At 43.6% G+C, this 18862-nt stretch overlaps 1 protein-coding gene across 19 annotated transcripts in view; it reads right to left on the reverse strand.

The window, feature by feature from the left end:
- The window catches only part of LOC107998799 (disks large-associated protein 4), a 32289-nt gene that overhangs the window by 2445 nt on the left and 10982 nt on the right, over window positions 1-18862 (reverse strand). For 4 of the 19 annotated variants that reach the window (XM_062083639.1, XM_062083637.1, XM_062083638.1 and 1 more), the window contains 7 exons: window positions 6188-6510; window positions 4666-5014; window positions 4239-4570; window positions 3781-4156; window positions 3399-3651; window positions 3142-3330; window positions 87-3061 (listed from right to left, as the gene is read on the reverse strand). In XM_062083639.1, the coding sequence (XP_061939623.1) occupies window positions 161-3061; window positions 3142-3330; window positions 3399-3651; window positions 3781-4156; window positions 4239-4570; window positions 4666-5014; window positions 6188-6510 (4723 nt within the window). In that variant the 3' untranslated portion in view covers window positions 87-160. Of the gene's footprint in view, window positions 1-86; window positions 3062-3141; window positions 3331-3398; window positions 3652-3780; window positions 4157-4238; window positions 4571-4665; window positions 5015-6187; window positions 6563-9227; window positions 9971-18862 lie in introns of those variants that run through there. The other 15 variants (XM_062083635.1, XM_062083636.1, XM_062083634.1 and 12 more) reach the window with 10 other exon arrangements.

Consider the following 18862-nt stretch of genomic DNA (forward strand, 5'->3'; position numbering starts at 1 on the left):
TTCTTGATAATTTTTCTAAAATTGGCAGCGAATTCTTTGCGACCCTCGACTTTGCTTTTATACTTTTGCAAAAATTTAAAGAAATACCGGAGGCAGAAGAAGACATTTATTCTAGAAATGCAAGGGGGATACATTTGATCGTTGTTAATAGTGATTTAATTTAGAAAAAATTATATAAAACGTTGGGATTCAGGATGTAACAGCCGATTTTTAAAAATATAAGAACAAGACTCAGAATACCGTATACATATAAATACAACGATAATCTACAAAGAGTTCGATTCGACTTGAGAAACGTGTATATGTGCCTCATTCTGAGGAAATTCTTAGCATTAGGCGAATTCGAATGAATTTCGATATTGTCCGGAAACAATTGCATATATTTCAATTGTTCGAAATAAGGATTCGCGTGAAATTCTTTTTTCAACGGTAGATAATTATTTAAATTAATGGATTTAATATTTTTGCCATTTTTTTGATCGAATAAGGGACGAATAACGAAATCCGAATGAACATGTTGCGAAATATCCATGACTACATTAGCATCAACATCCGACGATTTTATATTTTTAGTAATTAAACCGTAACTTAATTTTTTAATGTTTAAATTATTTTTTAACTTAGAGGCATTACGATTCGCGACTTTGGACACAATATCAGCACTTAACGAAGACATTAAAGTGGACAAAAAGTTTTGTATCTCATCGTTCTTCTTCGACAATTTCGGTATATCGTTTGTGACATTATTCATATTCTGTACCTCGTCGTTCTTCTTGAACAATTTTGATATATTATCCGTCACATTGTTTATATCCTGTATCTCGCCATCCTTCTTAGACAATTTTGGGACATTGTCGGTGACGTTATTTAATTTCTGCATCTCATCTGTTTTGCACAATCTCGGGATATTATCCGTGATATTATTTGCGAAGAAAGTCGATTCATTTTTGGTTTCTATCACGCTGGGCGTCAAATTAGAAATCAGACATTGAATGGAAAAATCGCGATTTTTAGGTATAGAATTTATAATTTCGGATGTAGGATTTAAAATTTCGATTTTCGTTTTCAAATCATCTTGTAAATTTACAAAGCTAGCATCTGGAATATCCTCTGACGTATCGTACAAAGAATTACTCGCGGCCGAACTACATTTTTTAACAAATTCGTCCTCTTGGAACTTGCCATTTTCTTTTCTCTTCTTATCGTAAACCTTCATTCTTTCCAATTTTTCCGATTTGTTTAAATTTGCAGATAAATTCACGTGATGCTCGACATTGTACACTTGCCTTAACTGGCGCAGAGTTTCCTGGGATAATGGAATGAAAGGTTTCGAGTCGCTTAATCTCCACGCAATGTTCTCGGATGTCTCGGACGAGACCTCCGCCTCTCGTTTCACCATTTTATGCAATTGTTTTATTTGCTCTCTCCTAGACTCTTGTTCCATCTTTTTAGGCAATTCTTTCATCTGCTCTTTTCTACACTCTCGCTCGGCCTTCTTAGGCAACACCTTTGTCCTCTCTTTTACTTTTTCTTTCTTAGAATCTTCCAGTTCTTTCTTTACCTTCCAAATTCCGGAAAAAGTACAATTTTCCATGCTTGCGTTGAGCTTGCTTTGCGATTTGTACTTATTCTCCGCAATGTCGAGATTCGACCACATATCGCGCACGATAGAAAAATTACACTTCTTCTTACAATGATTAATTTTTTTCACGTTTTTCTTATTTATCGCAAGAAAATTTTTTTCTAATTTCCCATGCAATATGTTTATCGCGCATAATTTATTCGCCTTATCTTTAACTTTATCGTTGCTAATCTTTTCGGTTTTCTGATCGCCCGATAAACCGTTCTTTCTCGTTTTTGACAATTCTTTAATATCGTTCGGAAACGATACGACATTATGCTCAACATTTTTAACATTTTCTTTACGCGGAGAGAAACTTTTATAAGGAAACTTGTCATTTTTCGATGGAATCGAAACTTTCTCTTCCCGTTTCCGCGTAACCATAGATCTTAAATTACAAGGCTTTTGCACGTCGCCATTACGTGACTTAATTAAATTCGTTTTTTGGGGCTTGATTTCTGGAGTATGCGATCTTGCTCTTCGATTAGTCTCGTTGTTGAGTATCCTCCCTACGGGGCTACAGGATTTAGCTTTCGGTCGAACGTTTTCCAATTTTTTCTCTTCGGCTATACTTTTTTTATGAAATTGCGAAATACACTTTCCATCGCTGTGCGTGCTACTTTTTTTCTCTTGCACGTCACTTTGCCTATTTTTTGTAAACGAATCGTTCTGCCCCTTGTCGCAATAATAATCTTTATCCTTCTTCTGGTTAAGCTCATCATTCTGTTTTTTATAAATCACTTCGAATTTCCTTGAAAAGTCTTTCTCAAGAAAATCCTCGTCGGAATACAAATTATATTTATCATAAGACGGTGCAACGTTCTCGAAATAAAAGGAATTTACGTCAGGCTGTAACGATTTCACATAATTGATCACGTAGGAAGTGCACGGGTTAAGGGGAATGCTGTCATTCTCTACCGACTTTATCTCATTTAAACTTTCACAAAGGAACGGATCGCTCTCATAATCTAGATCGTAATCTTCACAATAATCCCCATGCTTCTCTAAATTTTGGGGAAAGTTTAAACCTTGGAACACGTCGTCGCATAAACGTGCCTCGAGCGGGAATTGTATTTGAGATACAGAGGAATCTTTTTTAACGTAATTCGGTTTCTCCTCCCTGACGAATATCTTATCATCGAATCGTACGCGTTTAGCGGTAACGGATTGGGAGCAGTATTTACGGATAGGTAGTTCAGCTGGCTTTACGTTATTATTCACGGAATTCTCGTGGGAATAAAAATTGTTCTCAAGAGGCTTCAAAGAATCGATTGTCTGAGGATGAACAGAAACTGAACGTACCTCTTGCCACTGAGAACTGCGCAATTTTTCTATCTGATCGAATAGTTCGTTTACTTGGACCACCTGTAACATCACCATGTCCCAGAAACCGGCCAGATCTTCGTTCGTCGTCGGGAATTCCTCACCGGGCACCTGGTTCTGGATCGAAAGACGTTTTAATCATTCGACTTACTACTCGAATCTTATTGGAATGAAGTAAACGAGGAAAGGAGTATTACGATATTTTTCTGGCATAGCCCCTCGAACTGTTGCATCTTTTGGGAGGCGAGTAGTCTGGCTTTGCCAGCAGCTGAGCGCAATTTCCCGGCTGCCTCTTCCGGAAGCGGGACGCTATCGCCGCTACTGGACAATTCCGCTTCCGCCAACGCAGCTAAAGAGAGCAGTCTGTCCGTCTCCTGTTTCAGCAACTGTAACAATCGAGCGAACAACGTCGGTAAACGTTTCTTTCGTCCAACTTCGTTCCAATTAGGTATACCTTCATAAAGTAATGTCCATTTTTCTCCTCGACCGTTTTCTCCGCCTCCTGAACCTGTTTCGCCACATTTGTCGAGCTGGCGCTCGATTCTAAGACAGGTAAGACTACTTTTGGCGCAGCTGGCTGTTGATCCGGGATGCTAGTCACGCTAGAACTTAATTCCTGCGCGTTGCTATCGCTTAAATTCCCATCTAAATTCGTGGCAGCTGGTATTTTTGCTTTCTGCTCGACCTTTCGAGATACTGGCGACACCCTGACACGATAAGAAGAAAAAAAAAAAAAAAAAAGGGGAGAAAAAAGAAGAAAGTAATCTTAATCCCCATCATTGCGTAACATTTAATATATTCGAATTTTACGACAATTTCTCGACCGATAGAATTACCTTTGGAGAGGTTTGAGAATTTGTTCCGAGCCATCCGTAGGTCTTCTAGGGCTGACCACGGGAAGTTGAGCTCGAAACTCTGGTCTCAGGTGTCTCAACACGGGCAAGTTCTTCAACGATTCCTCCGTATTTGCGTTCTCTACCGAAACATCGTTGTTGTTACTAGACTTGTTGGAAATGCTATCGCTAGTGTTCAGCCTGGTATTGCTGCGTTTGAAGAAAAAACCTTGGGCGAGGGCTCCGGGCCCGTACAGCCGTTCCACCCGCTGTTGGATGAAAGATTTCTCGCTGCTCGGAGTGTTGGTTAACACCTGACTACCTACTTCCTCCGTCGACCCGTTCAATACGTTCGTTTCGTTAAGCGAGGCGCTCGCAACTGAAAACGCACGATCAGAAAATTTGTGTGGGAAATTTAGAAGAAATAACGAAAAACCGAAAAATTTTATCGAGATACTCACGACTGGCGGCATCCCGCTTCGGCGAAGTTACCGAGAAATGTTTGTTCTGTTGTTGGCTACAAGACATCATCTGCGAAACTCCAGGGCTGCGTTTCGTAGGTGTAGAAGATATGACCGGGCTAATTTCAGGGAACGTCGTCAACACGCCTTTGTCGACTTCCGAGTAACCCTGATATATACCTATCGAGTTTCTCGATTCCCTGTAAGCCTCCACTTTACACTCTTCCTTCAAACCGTTCGAGAAACCGTTTTGCCTGTCCATAGCTAGAGGCGAGATTGATTGGCTCTTGGGCGGGTGAGGATGCGCCGGTACGTTGAGATATTCGTTCGATCTGAAAAAACAATTTCGAAGGGAGAAATTCGCGGAAGGAGAAGAAGAAGAAGTAGAAGAAAAGAGAAATTACAACTTACTACAAGTTGATTTTACCTGAAACTTGCTGGGCTAGTGTCTCGAGTGATCAACCTGGTCCCAGGGCTACTGTCCCTAGATCGAAATCCTTCCCTGAGTTTGCTGTCGTATCTATTGATCCCGGAATAACCGCTGATGCTACACGCCAGGCCCAAGTAACTCGGTTTCTTCACTGTCAGCTGCTCTGGTTCCGGGCTGCTTCGATGACCATTGCTGACGTTTAATTTCTCATCTGGCGTTAAATGCGACTTTTGCAGCGTCTCACTGCTACCGTTTGCCAGATTATCCGACGAAGAAACTGAGTCACCGTTGCAAGATAAATTCAGACTGTGCAACGTCTTCTTCGATATAGTATCTATGGTATTCTCTGCAAAGGAGAAGTCTCCGTTTGATACGCAACACCCGGCGACGAATCGAGGCGACGAGACCTATCACGCTCTCCTCTCTACATTTACACACCACACTCTAATTTTCATATCGATCCGATTTCATATTCTCTCGTAATTCTTATTGTTCCACGCACGCGAGCACGCAATGCCAATCGCGAAGATTGGTCGGGTCGACGATTGGTTTACACCGAACGCCGCGACTCTTTCTCAAATCCTCGAGACAGAGAGAGATAAAGAGAGAGATAGAGAGATAGATAGAGAGAGGGAGAGAATTGGCACGATCCAAATGATGATACACTTGATACACGAATCCCATGAAGAGCGAAAGAAGAGAAACCAGGCACAGAGATGGGAAAAAGCGGATTTATCCCCGGCGGGCAAATAGAAGCGGAGATTACGAAGAGAGGGCGAAACGGAAATGTTGAAACGTGCCCGTACGAAACGCGACACAGGAATAACCCTGGAATGGCAAGAGGCTGGCCGAGTCACGATGCAAAAGAGGAGAGAAACTCTCTCTCTCTCTCTCTCTCTCTTTGCATCTCCTCTGCTCTTCTTGGCACTGGCGATAGAAAGAAGCCGGTTGCTGCCCTGCACTTGCTGCCGCACTCGTCTACGATCTAAATTCGATCGGCACCCCGCGGGGCCGGGCAAAAAAGAAACGATCCGCAACAAGAAGGTGGAGGGAACTCTGGTAACCTTGAACGTTCCAAGATCGTCCCGTCTAAAATTCGTTGCATTCGGCCCGATGAATGTCCCGTTCTGCGTCCGGCCTTCACGACGCGTCAAGTGCAAGGTCATCCTCGACTCGGAGACCACCCCCCTCGATTCTCTCCACCGGGATCATCCTCGAACCTCGAATTTCAACGCGCTCCAACCGCACAATTCCACTTTACCATTCTGTCGGCCGCAATTCTCGCGGCTTATTTATACCATTGAATCTCAGCCGATAAAATGCTAACAACACGCTCGCTCGTTAACTTCCTTACCAACTTTTATCCTCCCCCGATCTTTACCACTCGCGCCGCTATACGCCGCCAGGAGGAGGAATATGGTGCGTGATATCGGGCTGAAAAGGACTAGCGCCGCGTTGAAGTATCCTCCCCTCCCCATCCCTTGAAAAGAAAAAACGCTAGACATCGAAGATAGCCAACCTGATCGGTCGGACGCGGATTGATCGACGTCCAGACTGCAGCTGCCGATGCTCTCCTGGCTTGTCATGTTGGGATGGTGGCTGGTTACGATGTTGATGGCGATTTTCGGATCCGGGTCGAGGCGGCGATAATTAAGTGGTTGCACAGCAAGGGAGAGGGGCCTTGTGCGGCGGTTCGATCTGATGCCGGCGGCGCCTGGGACCGACGGCGTCAGCGTCGCGGCGCAGCAATCGCCGACGTCCTCCAGGCCCGCTACCTCGCCGCCACCACGTGTTTGGCCGCTGGCTCGTCGACGATCCTCGTCCCCGCGCTCCTTGTGCACACTGTTGAGTTTTTTCCCCCTTTTTTGTCCCGCGATCTCTTTCATATTTCTTTCTTTTTTTTATTTTATTTTATTTTACTTTATTTTGTCTTTTTCTTTCTTTCTTTCTTTCTTTTTTTTTTTTATTTCATTTCATTTCGTTGTTCAGTCACGAAGAGTTTCTTTGAAAAGAGTTTCTTCGAGACAGAAGAAAACGTGTCGAGGTGTCGAGGAATATTCCCTTACATCTCGAAACGTGTTCTCCTCGTTGGCGCAGAAGGTGATGGTGGCAGATTATTGAGAGGCAGATTTTATTTCGCGTTTAAAGAGAGATTTATTTCAGAATATAAAATCCATCATCTTCGACGTAACGACTCGGTTGTGGAATTTTGCCGGCAATGACTCGATGCTCTCGAGTCGTTCCTCCGTGTCAAACGTTAGAAATAAAACGTGAGAAACGTGCCGATTTCACGTTCCAATGCAACGAATGATTACGTTCCATTGTCGGACTGTCAATGTTTTTTATATCTTCGAGAGGAGAAATATTATCAACGTTATAAACGTTCGGCGGAATTACGTGAAAGCGGAACGAATTAGAATCAAGCTTCGACTCGTTCCGCCTGTTTCCCTTCCTCCTTCAACCACGAAAAACCCGCATCGGCAGGTGGATTAATCCTTTTTTCACGATGGAACGAACCTCGAGGGCATCGTGGGCATTAATTGGAAACTGGTGCTATCTCCTAACCGAAAAAAAAAAAAAGAAAAAAGAAAAAGAAAAATCTGAACTTTCATCGAACTTCTTTAAATAGACAGAACGATCTTTCACTCTCGTTCTCGATTAAACGGTGGGGAGGAAAGAAAAAAAATCACGCTCAAGAATCGCTTCAAGATCGTTTCGAAAATCGAAAAGAAGGAAAAGAAAAGAAAAGAAAAGGAAAACGCGGTAATTTCGTCATAGCGCGGGCAGAAAACAAAGCGGAAAATCGTACGGAACAATTAGACGATTGCTTAACTGAATTGCATGCTCCGTGAATCTTGATAATTTCGCGCGTAATCGTGCCACTGGTTAAGCAAACAGTTTTATCATCGCGTATCACGGAAGAAGAATGGTCCTCCAATGGTACCGCGACTTTAAAAAGCAAATAACGCGCGTGTAAACTCATCCTCGTGGATCTAATTTTACGATTCGTACGGTGGAAGACGTAATAAACGGGACAGACGTAATAAATCGACACATATGTTACTATGCGCATAGCACGAGCTTCCAATTTTTCCCTTCCCCCTCCCCCTTTTTTTTCACACACAACTTCGCTTCAACATGCGTGCAAATAGCGATGAAGAGAGAATCAGGTTGATGAGAGATTCGATGAAAGCTTCAAGAGTTTAAGGGCTGAAAGCGAGAAGAGTCTAAAAATCTCTAAAGGATCTAATTGGAATTAATTAAAGATCAATTTCTTTAACGGAGTAGCATCGCTATTTACGATCGTTCTCTAATTGGCCGCTTAATTATTTCGGTCGGATTAACGCGGCATTAATTGCACGCTAATTCGTCGGCAATTTTCCACGAATCGCGCCGATCAGAAATGTGCGATAATCAGGGATCAGTGATGATACTCGATCGATTACGATTCACTCTCGAGAGATCGCATGCATTTAAAAGGAATGATCTGTGCGTGCGACGAGTAATCGATCGAGAGGGAGAGAAAGAGAGAGAGAGAGAGGGATTCATTTCAATCCCAAAATTGCTCGTATTAATTAGTAGTTATACGTCACGCAGATTAATTGGATAGTTTTACATTATTCGTGTGACAAAAAAAAACATACACATTCACAGAAGAAAAACGTATTTCAATTTTGTTAAAATATATATATATATGTTAGTTACACACATGGGACTGTATCATACAACCAATCACGCTTTCCAAATGACAATTTGAACACGGATACCATTTCTTGGCGCGAATTCTTTGAAACATTCGAGTTGCAAGAAGTTCATCTTTTCTCTTGCACGGTGCAAGTTGGTCGAGTGCAGGCTCATCTATTTGCAAAGGTGTTACGGATTATGATGGCGTAGTACGTGACGTGCAGCGAAGCAGAGGTATGCCAAGATAGTGCAAGGTGATCGGATCATGCTTCGGATCGTGAATGCGATTGACGATGAATGCGTAAGATAGACGCGTAGCGGTGTAGGGGAAACGATCGAGGAGATCGCATCTTTTTGCCGATTTATTTGACTAGCTTCGAGTCAAAATTCATTTCTTAATCAAGTAATTACACCTCGTTAACCTTAACGAGCTCTCTCGATGGATAAAAACCGTCTTGAAAACCGGCCACGGGCGAAAAGAAGATTATCGCGGGGCGAGGGATCAAGGGAGCCGTCTCAATGGGAACAGTGAAACTGTTGTTGGATAAATAAAACGGTTCGTTGCATTTGCGAGAATACGCCTGTTAAATCGGTTTATATAGAAACGATATTTCACGGTGAATTAAATATACCACGGTGGTGAAGGATTGGATTCGCGATGCATTATTTATCTAGAAGAGAAAGAAAAAAAAAAGAAAGAAAAGAAAAGAAAGAAATGGAAACCTTATAATACAATTGCAATTGTCGAAGAGTATCCAGCGCGAGACACGATCTCGTGAAACTGGTCGCGTGAAATCGATCGTATGCTCGCGAAAATCACAACAACGTCACAACGATGCAGGGGGAGAAAAAAAGGAAAAAGAACATCGTCATACCTCCTACGCCAATGTTTCCAAAGCAGGAATTTGGACACGTTCTTCTTCGCTACGGGGTTCACCGTGTAGGTGCCACTTTCGATTTTCAGGGGCATTTTCAATTCGAGTGCTCATCGACCCGCCGAGCTCCCTAATCTTCCACGTGACCCCCTACAGAATATTTATTACAACGATGACGTCGATGCAAGGATTACTCCCGATTTCCAAAATCGATTCGAGCTACGAATTTAAATTCCCGGCTCGTCCCGAGGGATCGCCGCCCATTCAATCGCGGCGGACGAGCGGCCAAGATCGCCGCAACACCGATCGAAACTTCTTCTAACTTTCAGACCACCGTGCTCGGAATCGGTTCTCCGTTTTCACTAAATCTCGTCCAGACTTATCGTTTTCCACCATTTCCGAAACGGACAGTTAACGGCACCCCGCCGCTCGATGATCGAAAATATCGTGCAACGATGACGAATCGCGGGAGAACGACGAGATTATCACCGGTTAACACGGGATCTTTCTTGTTCTTTCGGCCGACCTTTGCCACAACCGGCAAGAACTCGCCAAGGCACGTTGCTAGGATGACTAGTTACCGAAGACTGGCATTCCCATCTCATCTCTCTCTTCCACGACTCTAACGCACTCTCTCCCTCTCTTTCCTCTCTCTTTATCTTCCCTCGTGCTCCCGGCACGGGAGGATATTTCGGGACCACTCAAAAAACCACACGAAAGCACACGAGCCGCTTCCCCTCGCTGCCCCCCTACCCCTACCCCTCCCCTCCACCGGAATAACCATCATCGTTCCATCAACCAAGATTTTCGAATTCTTTATATCCATTTTTTCCTTTTTTCCTTTTTTATTACACCTTTGCGCGCGCACGACTCGGAGAACAACAAGTTTGTGTAACGTTTTACAGATTTTCTTTTTTTTAATTATTCTTCCTTTCTAAATCTTGCAATCCGACGGAAATAAAACGATCGGGAAAGATCGCAAGTATTTTTATTGCGAAGAGCGAGAAATGGATGGATCCAGATGGTTCCTTTTCTCTTTTTGTTTTACAAAGGGAAGGGGCAAGCGTTATTTGCCCCGTTTGTGCCCGAAACAAGGAAAACGTCGAATATTGGAAAGTTTATGAAGAGCGTGTGATGAATAGGTGTTATTAGTGGCGGAAGTGGGGTAGAAAAATACGAGGTTAGCGGCTTGAACACGTGTCTGGCACGCGTACCATTTTCCACAGAAGTTCACGCATCGGAAGAGGAGCTCGTGCGTTCGATTTCACGTTCGTAAGAGCGGCAAAGTATCGCGGACGAGGAGGAGTTCGAAGGGTTAATAACCCTCTCTTTCGAGAGAGACCTTTTCAAAGACTCGCTCTTCAATAATGCCGACAGCATTTGTAACCAGCTGGAGCCTTCCTTTCTCTTTTTTCCTCTTCCCGTCTTTCTTCAAATTATCTTCTTTATCGTTAACATCCCCAATATTCGATGTTTCTATCTACGAGCGCTTTGCTCCTCGCACGTCCATGTCTCCATGAAATTAATCTTAATTCACCAAGTTTAACAGCGCGTGTGTACACGCGTTCACGCCACGCATTCTTAATCGAAATTTAAATATTTATTCCTCGGTTGTGGTGTTGACGGAAGAATCGTTAGTCGACGACCCAATCTTCATGTTCACGAGAAACCTTCCACTCTTTCTCCCCGGTGACACTGCTTGTCGGTTTCGATTACCAGATCCATAAATCACAGACAGCCTATTTCCTCCGGTACACGGAAATAGACGAACACGGGGGAAAGAGTCGACCACAGGGTGGAGGAGATTCTTCTCGTTGGGACGAGAATCAGACTCGGTTTCTCGGTACGGGGTAATCTTTTCAACGAAACGATTAAAGCGTTGTTTGAAACGAGTTGGGGAAAAAATTCCACGTCGCGTGTTTCTCGCGCGTCTGAACGGGGGTCTCTCGCTCGTTTGATCCGAAACGAATGTATCCTGGCCACCGAAAAAGTCCTCCAACGACATAAATACGTGTCGGGACGCACGCATGACCAGCGTGAAACAAGAGCTGCCGTCTGGGAATGCAGAAAGCGAAGCTATGAATTCAAATGCAATATGGTAAGCCGACGGTGGTGGTGTGTTCCATTCAAGGGGTGCAGCTGGGACGAATGGAAAAGCTAAATAGGAGTTTCTCTCAGAGTTGGAGCCGAGAGAAACGATAAAGTGCTTTCCGGCCACTTTTTCGACCGATCGAAAAAAACCGGGTGCAGCTTCTGTTAGAACCACCACTCCTCGTTTTAGCCAGTCGATCAATCGATATTTGCGAATAATAGTCTCTGTTTATAGTCGCGGACAGTCGGGGAGGGGCTTGGGAGGGATAAAATGTTGGAAAGGATCGTTGGTTTATCGACTCCATTCATAAATATCGATTGAACGGCGGCTCGAGCGAGTAAATATAGCGCACATTGCATTCAAACAATCGAGGAGAAAACGCGGCAAGCAATGTGCACGGGAATAAAAACACCTGGGCTTATCTCGCTGCGGTTAACTAATGATCCTGACCGGGAACGTGATAACTTATCGGCTCCAAGTTGGCGCTCGGTGGCATGTTTTCGTACATTGAAACGTAACTAAAGCGATTTGCGACGTGAGTCGCGAATAAATGAAATATTGTGGCAAACAAGCGCAGCTTGTAAAACTTTGCCAATGCCGAATGCTAGAAATAGAAAGAATTACGACTCGATTTCATTCCTGTTTCTCTAAACAACCTGTAGGAGCATATTTATTGTGCAGATCGCGTTGTGCCCGTCGAGGAAAGATAGCAACTTATCGAGTATGCCGAGTCGCGTCCCCTCGAGTTCCCTCTTCCCTCGATCGTCCTTCTATCCGAGTCACTACTTTCTATCGGAAAAATCATTCACGGAGGAGAAGCCGATACACCTATCGATTCCTCTTTGGAATTTTGTGCGGGATAAGCCTCGGCTCCGACAATTTCTCCTACCATTTCTGTTTGCCGAGTGAACGGAAAGTCGAACGGTTGTTCAAGATTTTGCAAGTCACAGGTGTCAGGCGAGGAGACATTAAATAAAGACGCGAAGATAGTACTCGTATACGATATTCACTTGCATGCACTTTGCGCAAACGTTCAAACCCTCGAGCGAGTTAATCGGGAGATTGAACTGAACGGGAGTAAAATCGAATTGGTCTTTCTTTCGTGGAAGGACTATTTATTCAATGTTATATCCCATCCTCTCGATCGAAAGTAACGAAAGATCGAAATAACACTTCGAGTTTCGAGTGACGAGTCCCTGTCGTTCTCCTCCTCGGAGGAGGAGACGTCCAACGTGGTGGCACTAGGTAACTCTATCCAAACGTCGTGGTCGAGAGCTCGCAAAGTATATTGAGTTACGAAATGAACGGTAAATCGAGGGGAGACGAGCCTAAAATAGAGAGCCACTGCCAACCGCGACACGGTTTAAATACCGGCATTAAGACGATCTTCCGGTTATACCGAGCCGCAACGATGGACGACGGTGGTGGTGGCTGCCTACGTTCTTCAAGGCACGCTTCTTAAATTAAGCAGCAATATTTTTCACACCGAAATATAATTGATCAAAACATTCCAAATACTCCTCTCGACCCCTCCCTCCGCCCACCTGATTAATTCATCGTCGAGGATGACGTAGGGGCAAGGTCGAACGAAATATTTTATTTTGCGATTTTTGAATCGCCTCGGAAGCGTGACAACGGCGACGAATTGCCTCGAATCGCGGGGACGGATCGCGATCCCTCTTTTTCACGAAAATCACCGTGCCGCTCCAAGTGTCGCCGGTAGTCAGGGGTAAGTGACACCGGGTGAACTCTCTCTCGTTTCTATATATAAACGAAAATAAACCACAGTGACATTTGAACCGTGCTTCTCCCCCCCTCCCCCGTCCCCGCGTGCACGATCGTCGATCCCTCTCTCTTTGGGACGCGACGACGACGCGTACCAAAAGGGAAACGGCGTTGCAGCGTCGCGACGATCGCCGAGAAAAATTGTGTCAGCTAAATTAGGAGAACGCCGGCTTCTCTACTGCTTTCGGAACCGTCTCTTTTATTTCTTTCTTTCTTTCTTTCTTTCTTTTTCCTTCTTCTTCTTCTTCTTCTTCTTTTCGCGCGGTTTCGTTTACGTTGGAAACGAACGATTAATCAATCCCCCGCGAAACTGGACTGGACTGGACTTGTTGACTCAGCCAAGAAAGCCGGCTTTTGTTTTTTTTTCGTCCCTTCGAACGATCGCGCCGCAATTAAGATAGAGAAAGAACGGGATCGAAAGATATTCGAGAAAGTTGTTGTATAGGATGAGACTCGGAATTGGATCGAACTTCTGGGCAATCAAAAATTTCCACGCGATTTTCATCTATGTATTTAAAGAAGACGAGAAGAGAGCGAGCTATTCCACGAATTATTTGACGAGAATTGAATCTCGCAACTCGAACAGATTTTTCGAATTTCTCAATTACATAATATTCGAAGAGTACACCTCTGTTACGTGTTATAAAATAACGTCACGAAAGGAATGAAAGATCGGTTACTCTTAAACACCAATGTCGAACGAATGATTGATCGATGATTCCGTTTCCCCTACTTAGAACGTGACTCATTCCATTGTCCATGTAGGTGGACACGTACATGATTAGGTGTTTACACGAAGGAAAGAAAGTTTTACTTTCTACTAATCTTCCAAACCATTTTACCAAACGAGATTATTCTACTCCCAGAGATTCGCTTTTACGAATTTTTCTTCGCGTCAATTTTTTCTTTCTTTTCCCCGACCTTCGCGTCCTCTCGTCGAAGGAAGCTACGTCGATATTACCAAGACGATATATCGCGTAACGTTCGTTGCCTAAACGATTCTAATGAAGCAGCGCGAGGAAATCGCAAGCATTGTTTCGCCACGCGGCAGGAATAACAATTAGCTTTGCCATTGGCGAGCATTGACAGATTATTCCCTCCGATCCGTCGAATGTCTCGCGCGAACGGAAGCTCGAACGAGCCAACTCTCCATTCTCGAGGCCGAGAAAGAATACGCTTCCTCGACGGACGAGTAACTTTTCAGGACGGGACGAAACGCGGAAATACCGCGGGGAGGAACGAGCGAATTCATTAGCGGACTTTCACCTCGATAACCAGATACCCCCCTCGCTCTCCATTCTCCTCACCGCGACAATACATTGTCACGAGAATTGAAAATCACTTATAAATAGATGGAGAACCGTATCATCCAGAGAGAGAAAGAGAGACGGTTGTTATTTCCTCCGTTCGACGTTCTTCGGAGATATCTCTCGGCGAATTCCCTCCTCTTGAGGATGTTTGTTTAAATGTAAATTCCTGGCGGCAAGGAGACAAATCCGTATTTATTCGGGGTCGGCCAGTCTTGGAAATATGGCGGATCTGAGTCGGTCGGTGGCAGGAAATAAAAAGGCGTGCAACGGAAGAATGCGTAATAACGACCCGGCCAACGCGATGAGCACCGTTGTTAATATGATTCGCGAGAGCTTAATTACTTTCCAGACGTTTGCGTGTCGAACGCGGACTCGCGCTCAACGATGAAATTGTATTCCGTGCGCGGTTTTAAAGAAGAACGCAGATGGATTTTGAATATCGGTGATGATTCCGAAAATTCTGGCCTTTCTTTCGAAAACGCCTCCCTTCCACCAGCCGAGGAATAATTTTAACGAAGGAACTCGAAAAATTAGAGTCAATTGGGGCTACTTTCCAGCCTCTGATACCAACTTGCATAAATTGAGCGTGGGCACACGTTCGCGACCCAGAAATGCGAGACAACGAGGCTATCTTCTTTTGACCGTGCACACGGAGATTCGACGACGACGGGCAAGAAAAAAGAAAAGAAAAGAAAAAGAAGAAAAGGAACTCGCATAAATTTGAATCCATCATCACTCTCGCACTCGCGGCTTCATCTCGAACTCGAGTTTCGCTTCTCCTAGGTCGAGTTTCGTCCATTCCAAGGGAGGATCGAGTGGCCTCGTTTAAAAATTTCGAATTGCAAATTTCGAGTGGATAAATTGAGCTCGAGGTTCGTGACACGGTATTCTTGCGGCGCTCGAGAAATTCTTACGAAACACGAGCACAGTTTTCGAGCTTCGGTTTTGTTCTCGTTGTACTGCTCGTATGGAAAAAAAAAAAAAAATGAATGAAAATCGGCTCGAACACAAGCAAGTGTGTGAATCATTGGAGCTCGTTCGACGAATATACACAAAGGGAGACAATACGTATGATCGCTCGTGCCATTTTGGAATTACGTGCAAGTGTGATACATTTCTGGTCGATGATTATGTGTTAATGAGCGAGAGAAACTTGTTATTTCGTGCGCGATTGTTGCCGATGTATGACGATGAAGTGACTAAACATTGCGTGCATTTGTACATTAACGTATTGTTTGAGCTATAACAACACTAGGGTGGTTCTATAATGATCGAAAATGTTTGCGAGCGTCTAAACATTTTCGTTTGAATTAAATAAAGTTTAAATAAAATACGAACGGGACGACAAATAAACAAGTTCGAAACAAGAACTACATATATACCTTGGTATCCGTAAAACAATTTGTAAAAAATTTATTTGTCGTCTTATCGATGTTATTCCCCCTTACAAACTACGTGAAATAATATCAAACATCGATTGTACGTTATCGAATGTGTTTAGAGGTAATCACATGTATGAACAATTGAACAATATTGGACGCGGTATTATTAAACAGAAGAGACGACAGAGGAGAATGTTCGTTTCTCGCAATAATTATCTTCGAATAGATTATAAAATCGGGTTACGATTACACGTTGCACGAGTTATTACAGCGTCAAATAATCTTTAATCGTAAATTACCGGAGCAGCTGTAATCATTGCTCTCGGAGGCAACGATTAATTATCATTCGTTATTGCGTATTGTCTGCAGCTGTCTTTCCCCGTACGTACTATACGCTTCGTCTACACGAAACCACGATTTATCACCTTTCCCTCAACAACGAAAAAAAAAAAAAAAAAGATTCCTCGTCATCTTCATTCATTCACCTCGATTAAAATTCTCGCTAACGAGTCTACGAATTCTACCCCTTTTCAATTAAAATCGCCGCCAGCGAGGGGCGAGAAAAAAGGGGAAATTTCAGACCAATCGTGGAGATCAATTTTATTCGAAAAAAAAACGCGAGCGAGAAGAATACTCGAAATGACGAAAAAGGCGGATGTGCGAGGTTCTCTTCTGTCGTCTCTTTTCCTCCTTCACTGGGTTAAGATCAGAGGGAAGGAAGCGGGGAACCGGATTTCCGAAAAAGGGAAAGCGACTCGGGATGCAGGTTGCCTGTGTGTCGCGAGACTGTACACGCACCCACGCGAATGCGATAAATTATACGAGGAGGCGGGAACGAAGGGGTAACCATAAAAGAACCTGTTACGTTCCAGATATTAATCCGGCTAGCGGGCATAAAATTGACTATAGCGCCCCACGTTCGTTGCTTTCCGAATAAAACTAACGAAACTTCGCTCCCACTCAATTTTCCCCATCTAATTCCACATCGATTCGTTTAACGCGTGAGTATAACAGAGTTTCTACAATAAAGGGAATGCTCGTGATAATCTTTTCTACGTGTGATCATTTGATTTTTTGCCGTGTTTCGAATCCAGATAGCGATCAGCCTAATAAAATCGAACACCTCTTCGCAAGGGAGGCTGCTCTTCTCCCTTGGTTCGCAGGCCAATAACCTGACGGAAGATTAAAGATAAAATGGTGAATGGGGTTATCCCGCGATCTCATTCATTTAATCGTATCGCCGTTATCCTATCATTGAGCGCTAACCTACCTCGCCTAGTAATAAAACCCTATTCGCTACTTCCGATAAACCTGTTAAAATTGCTCGAGGTATCGAACAAACGAAATGTAAGGTTTGCGCGATTTAAGCTTGCCTCTTTTTCCGAGGAATCGACGAGGGGAAACGCGCGTTACCACGGTTACCAACCGATGATGCACTTTTAATTGAATCATTATCCTATAAAAGGAGTACACGATACATCATCGATAATTGTCTAACCGACTTCTGTTAATGATACCTTCTATCCAATTAAATTACACCTTTCAGCAAATATCGCGCGAAGAGAATTCCCACCTTCGAGGTGGGAAACGAGGGATGAACGACTCCAACTATGCACACTCGAGGACCGAGGGATCGAGAAATTTCTGGGACAAAGTCTTTTTTCGTCCGCTTGCAAGAAGAAATGGCCGAGTGCGAACTATCTGCGGTTCTCTATCCTTTTTATTGATCGTCCAGAACCGGTATGCACCACGCAAAACGAACAGCACGACGTGGAACAAGGGTTCTGGGAGGAGCACAATCTCTGTAGTAACGTGAACTTATACAAGCCAATATAATAAAGTTGTAATTATGAATTCTAGCTGAAAGCACGAAAAAAGAAGAAAAAAAAAGTAATCCTCGAGTGTTTAGATAAAAGGTTAAAAAGAAATGGAGGAAAAAGAAACGAAGCGCTAAAGATTTTTCTCACAGAAAAATAGGTCGCCGTTTGTTTAACGTCACGCGATTCCACTTTTTAATCTGCACGAGAGAGAGAGAGGGAGAGAGTAATGGCGAAACAATGTTCCCACGGAAACTGTACGAATACTTCCTGTATCACTCGGAGAACTGCGTTCTGCCACTGTTTCGCGATACTACGAACTTTCGAATTACCGTTTCAGGGAATCAAAGGAAATCGAACCTGAAGAATGAATTAATATTTCATGAAGATAAGCGGTACAATGAGTGCAATGGCATGCGCATGCGCACCGGTTTAGAATAGGAAGAAAATTTTGCACCTATACGGTTCCATATTATTCCGATACAAAGCGCGAATGCAGAAAAGGAATTGCAATCAGCTGGTTGTGGATGGAACGCGTGAACCGAGAATGCAGCAGCTGCCCGATGCAGCAGTGGCCAAGTGCCTTTTATTGCGTTCGTATCGTCGATACCAGCTCGCACGCGGTCGATTCGGCTCATCTTGAACCGATAAGAGCGCTTTCTTGCTCCGAGAGCATTCTTCTGCTCTCTCGTCGATCCAAATTGATAGCACGGAAACGAAAGCCAGTTGCATTACGACGCAATTTGCATAAAATAACACATCGTTGTTTAACCGTTCAACTCCAACTGGCTTGAATTATTCTAATCGCACGTTCGTTATAGTCGAGGATCGTTTCGAATGATTTCATCGTTCGCAATTTCCGGACAACAAATATTCTGAAATACTTTTTTCATTATACTTATTATTTTACCTATTCTAATAACAACTCTTACAACTTCTTATCTCTTACGAGTATATCGAGTAAGAAAAAAAAAAAAAAATGTAGATCGAGTCGAAGAAACTAGTTTTGTTGAAACTTACATCGTTGCTCGAATAAATGCACTGTTGATACCTGGACGAAAATGACGCTCCATTTTTTTTTTGCAGTGAAATTTTCTCTCACACCTGGTCTACGCAACAATGGAGAATATCCTCGTGAAGTACGGACAAAAGTACTTAAAATATTCTAGAGGAAGTAAAGACAAGAGGGGTTAGTATAGAATCGATAACCACGATGAGTTTGGACTGGCCAGAACCATTTCTTTTGACG

This window comes from Apis cerana, linkage group LG13 (assembly GCF_029169275.1).
Source record: "Apis cerana isolate GH-2021 linkage group LG13, AcerK_1.0, whole genome shotgun sequence".
NCBI classification, from domain to species: Eukaryota; Metazoa; Arthropoda; class Insecta; order Hymenoptera; family Apidae; genus Apis; species Apis cerana.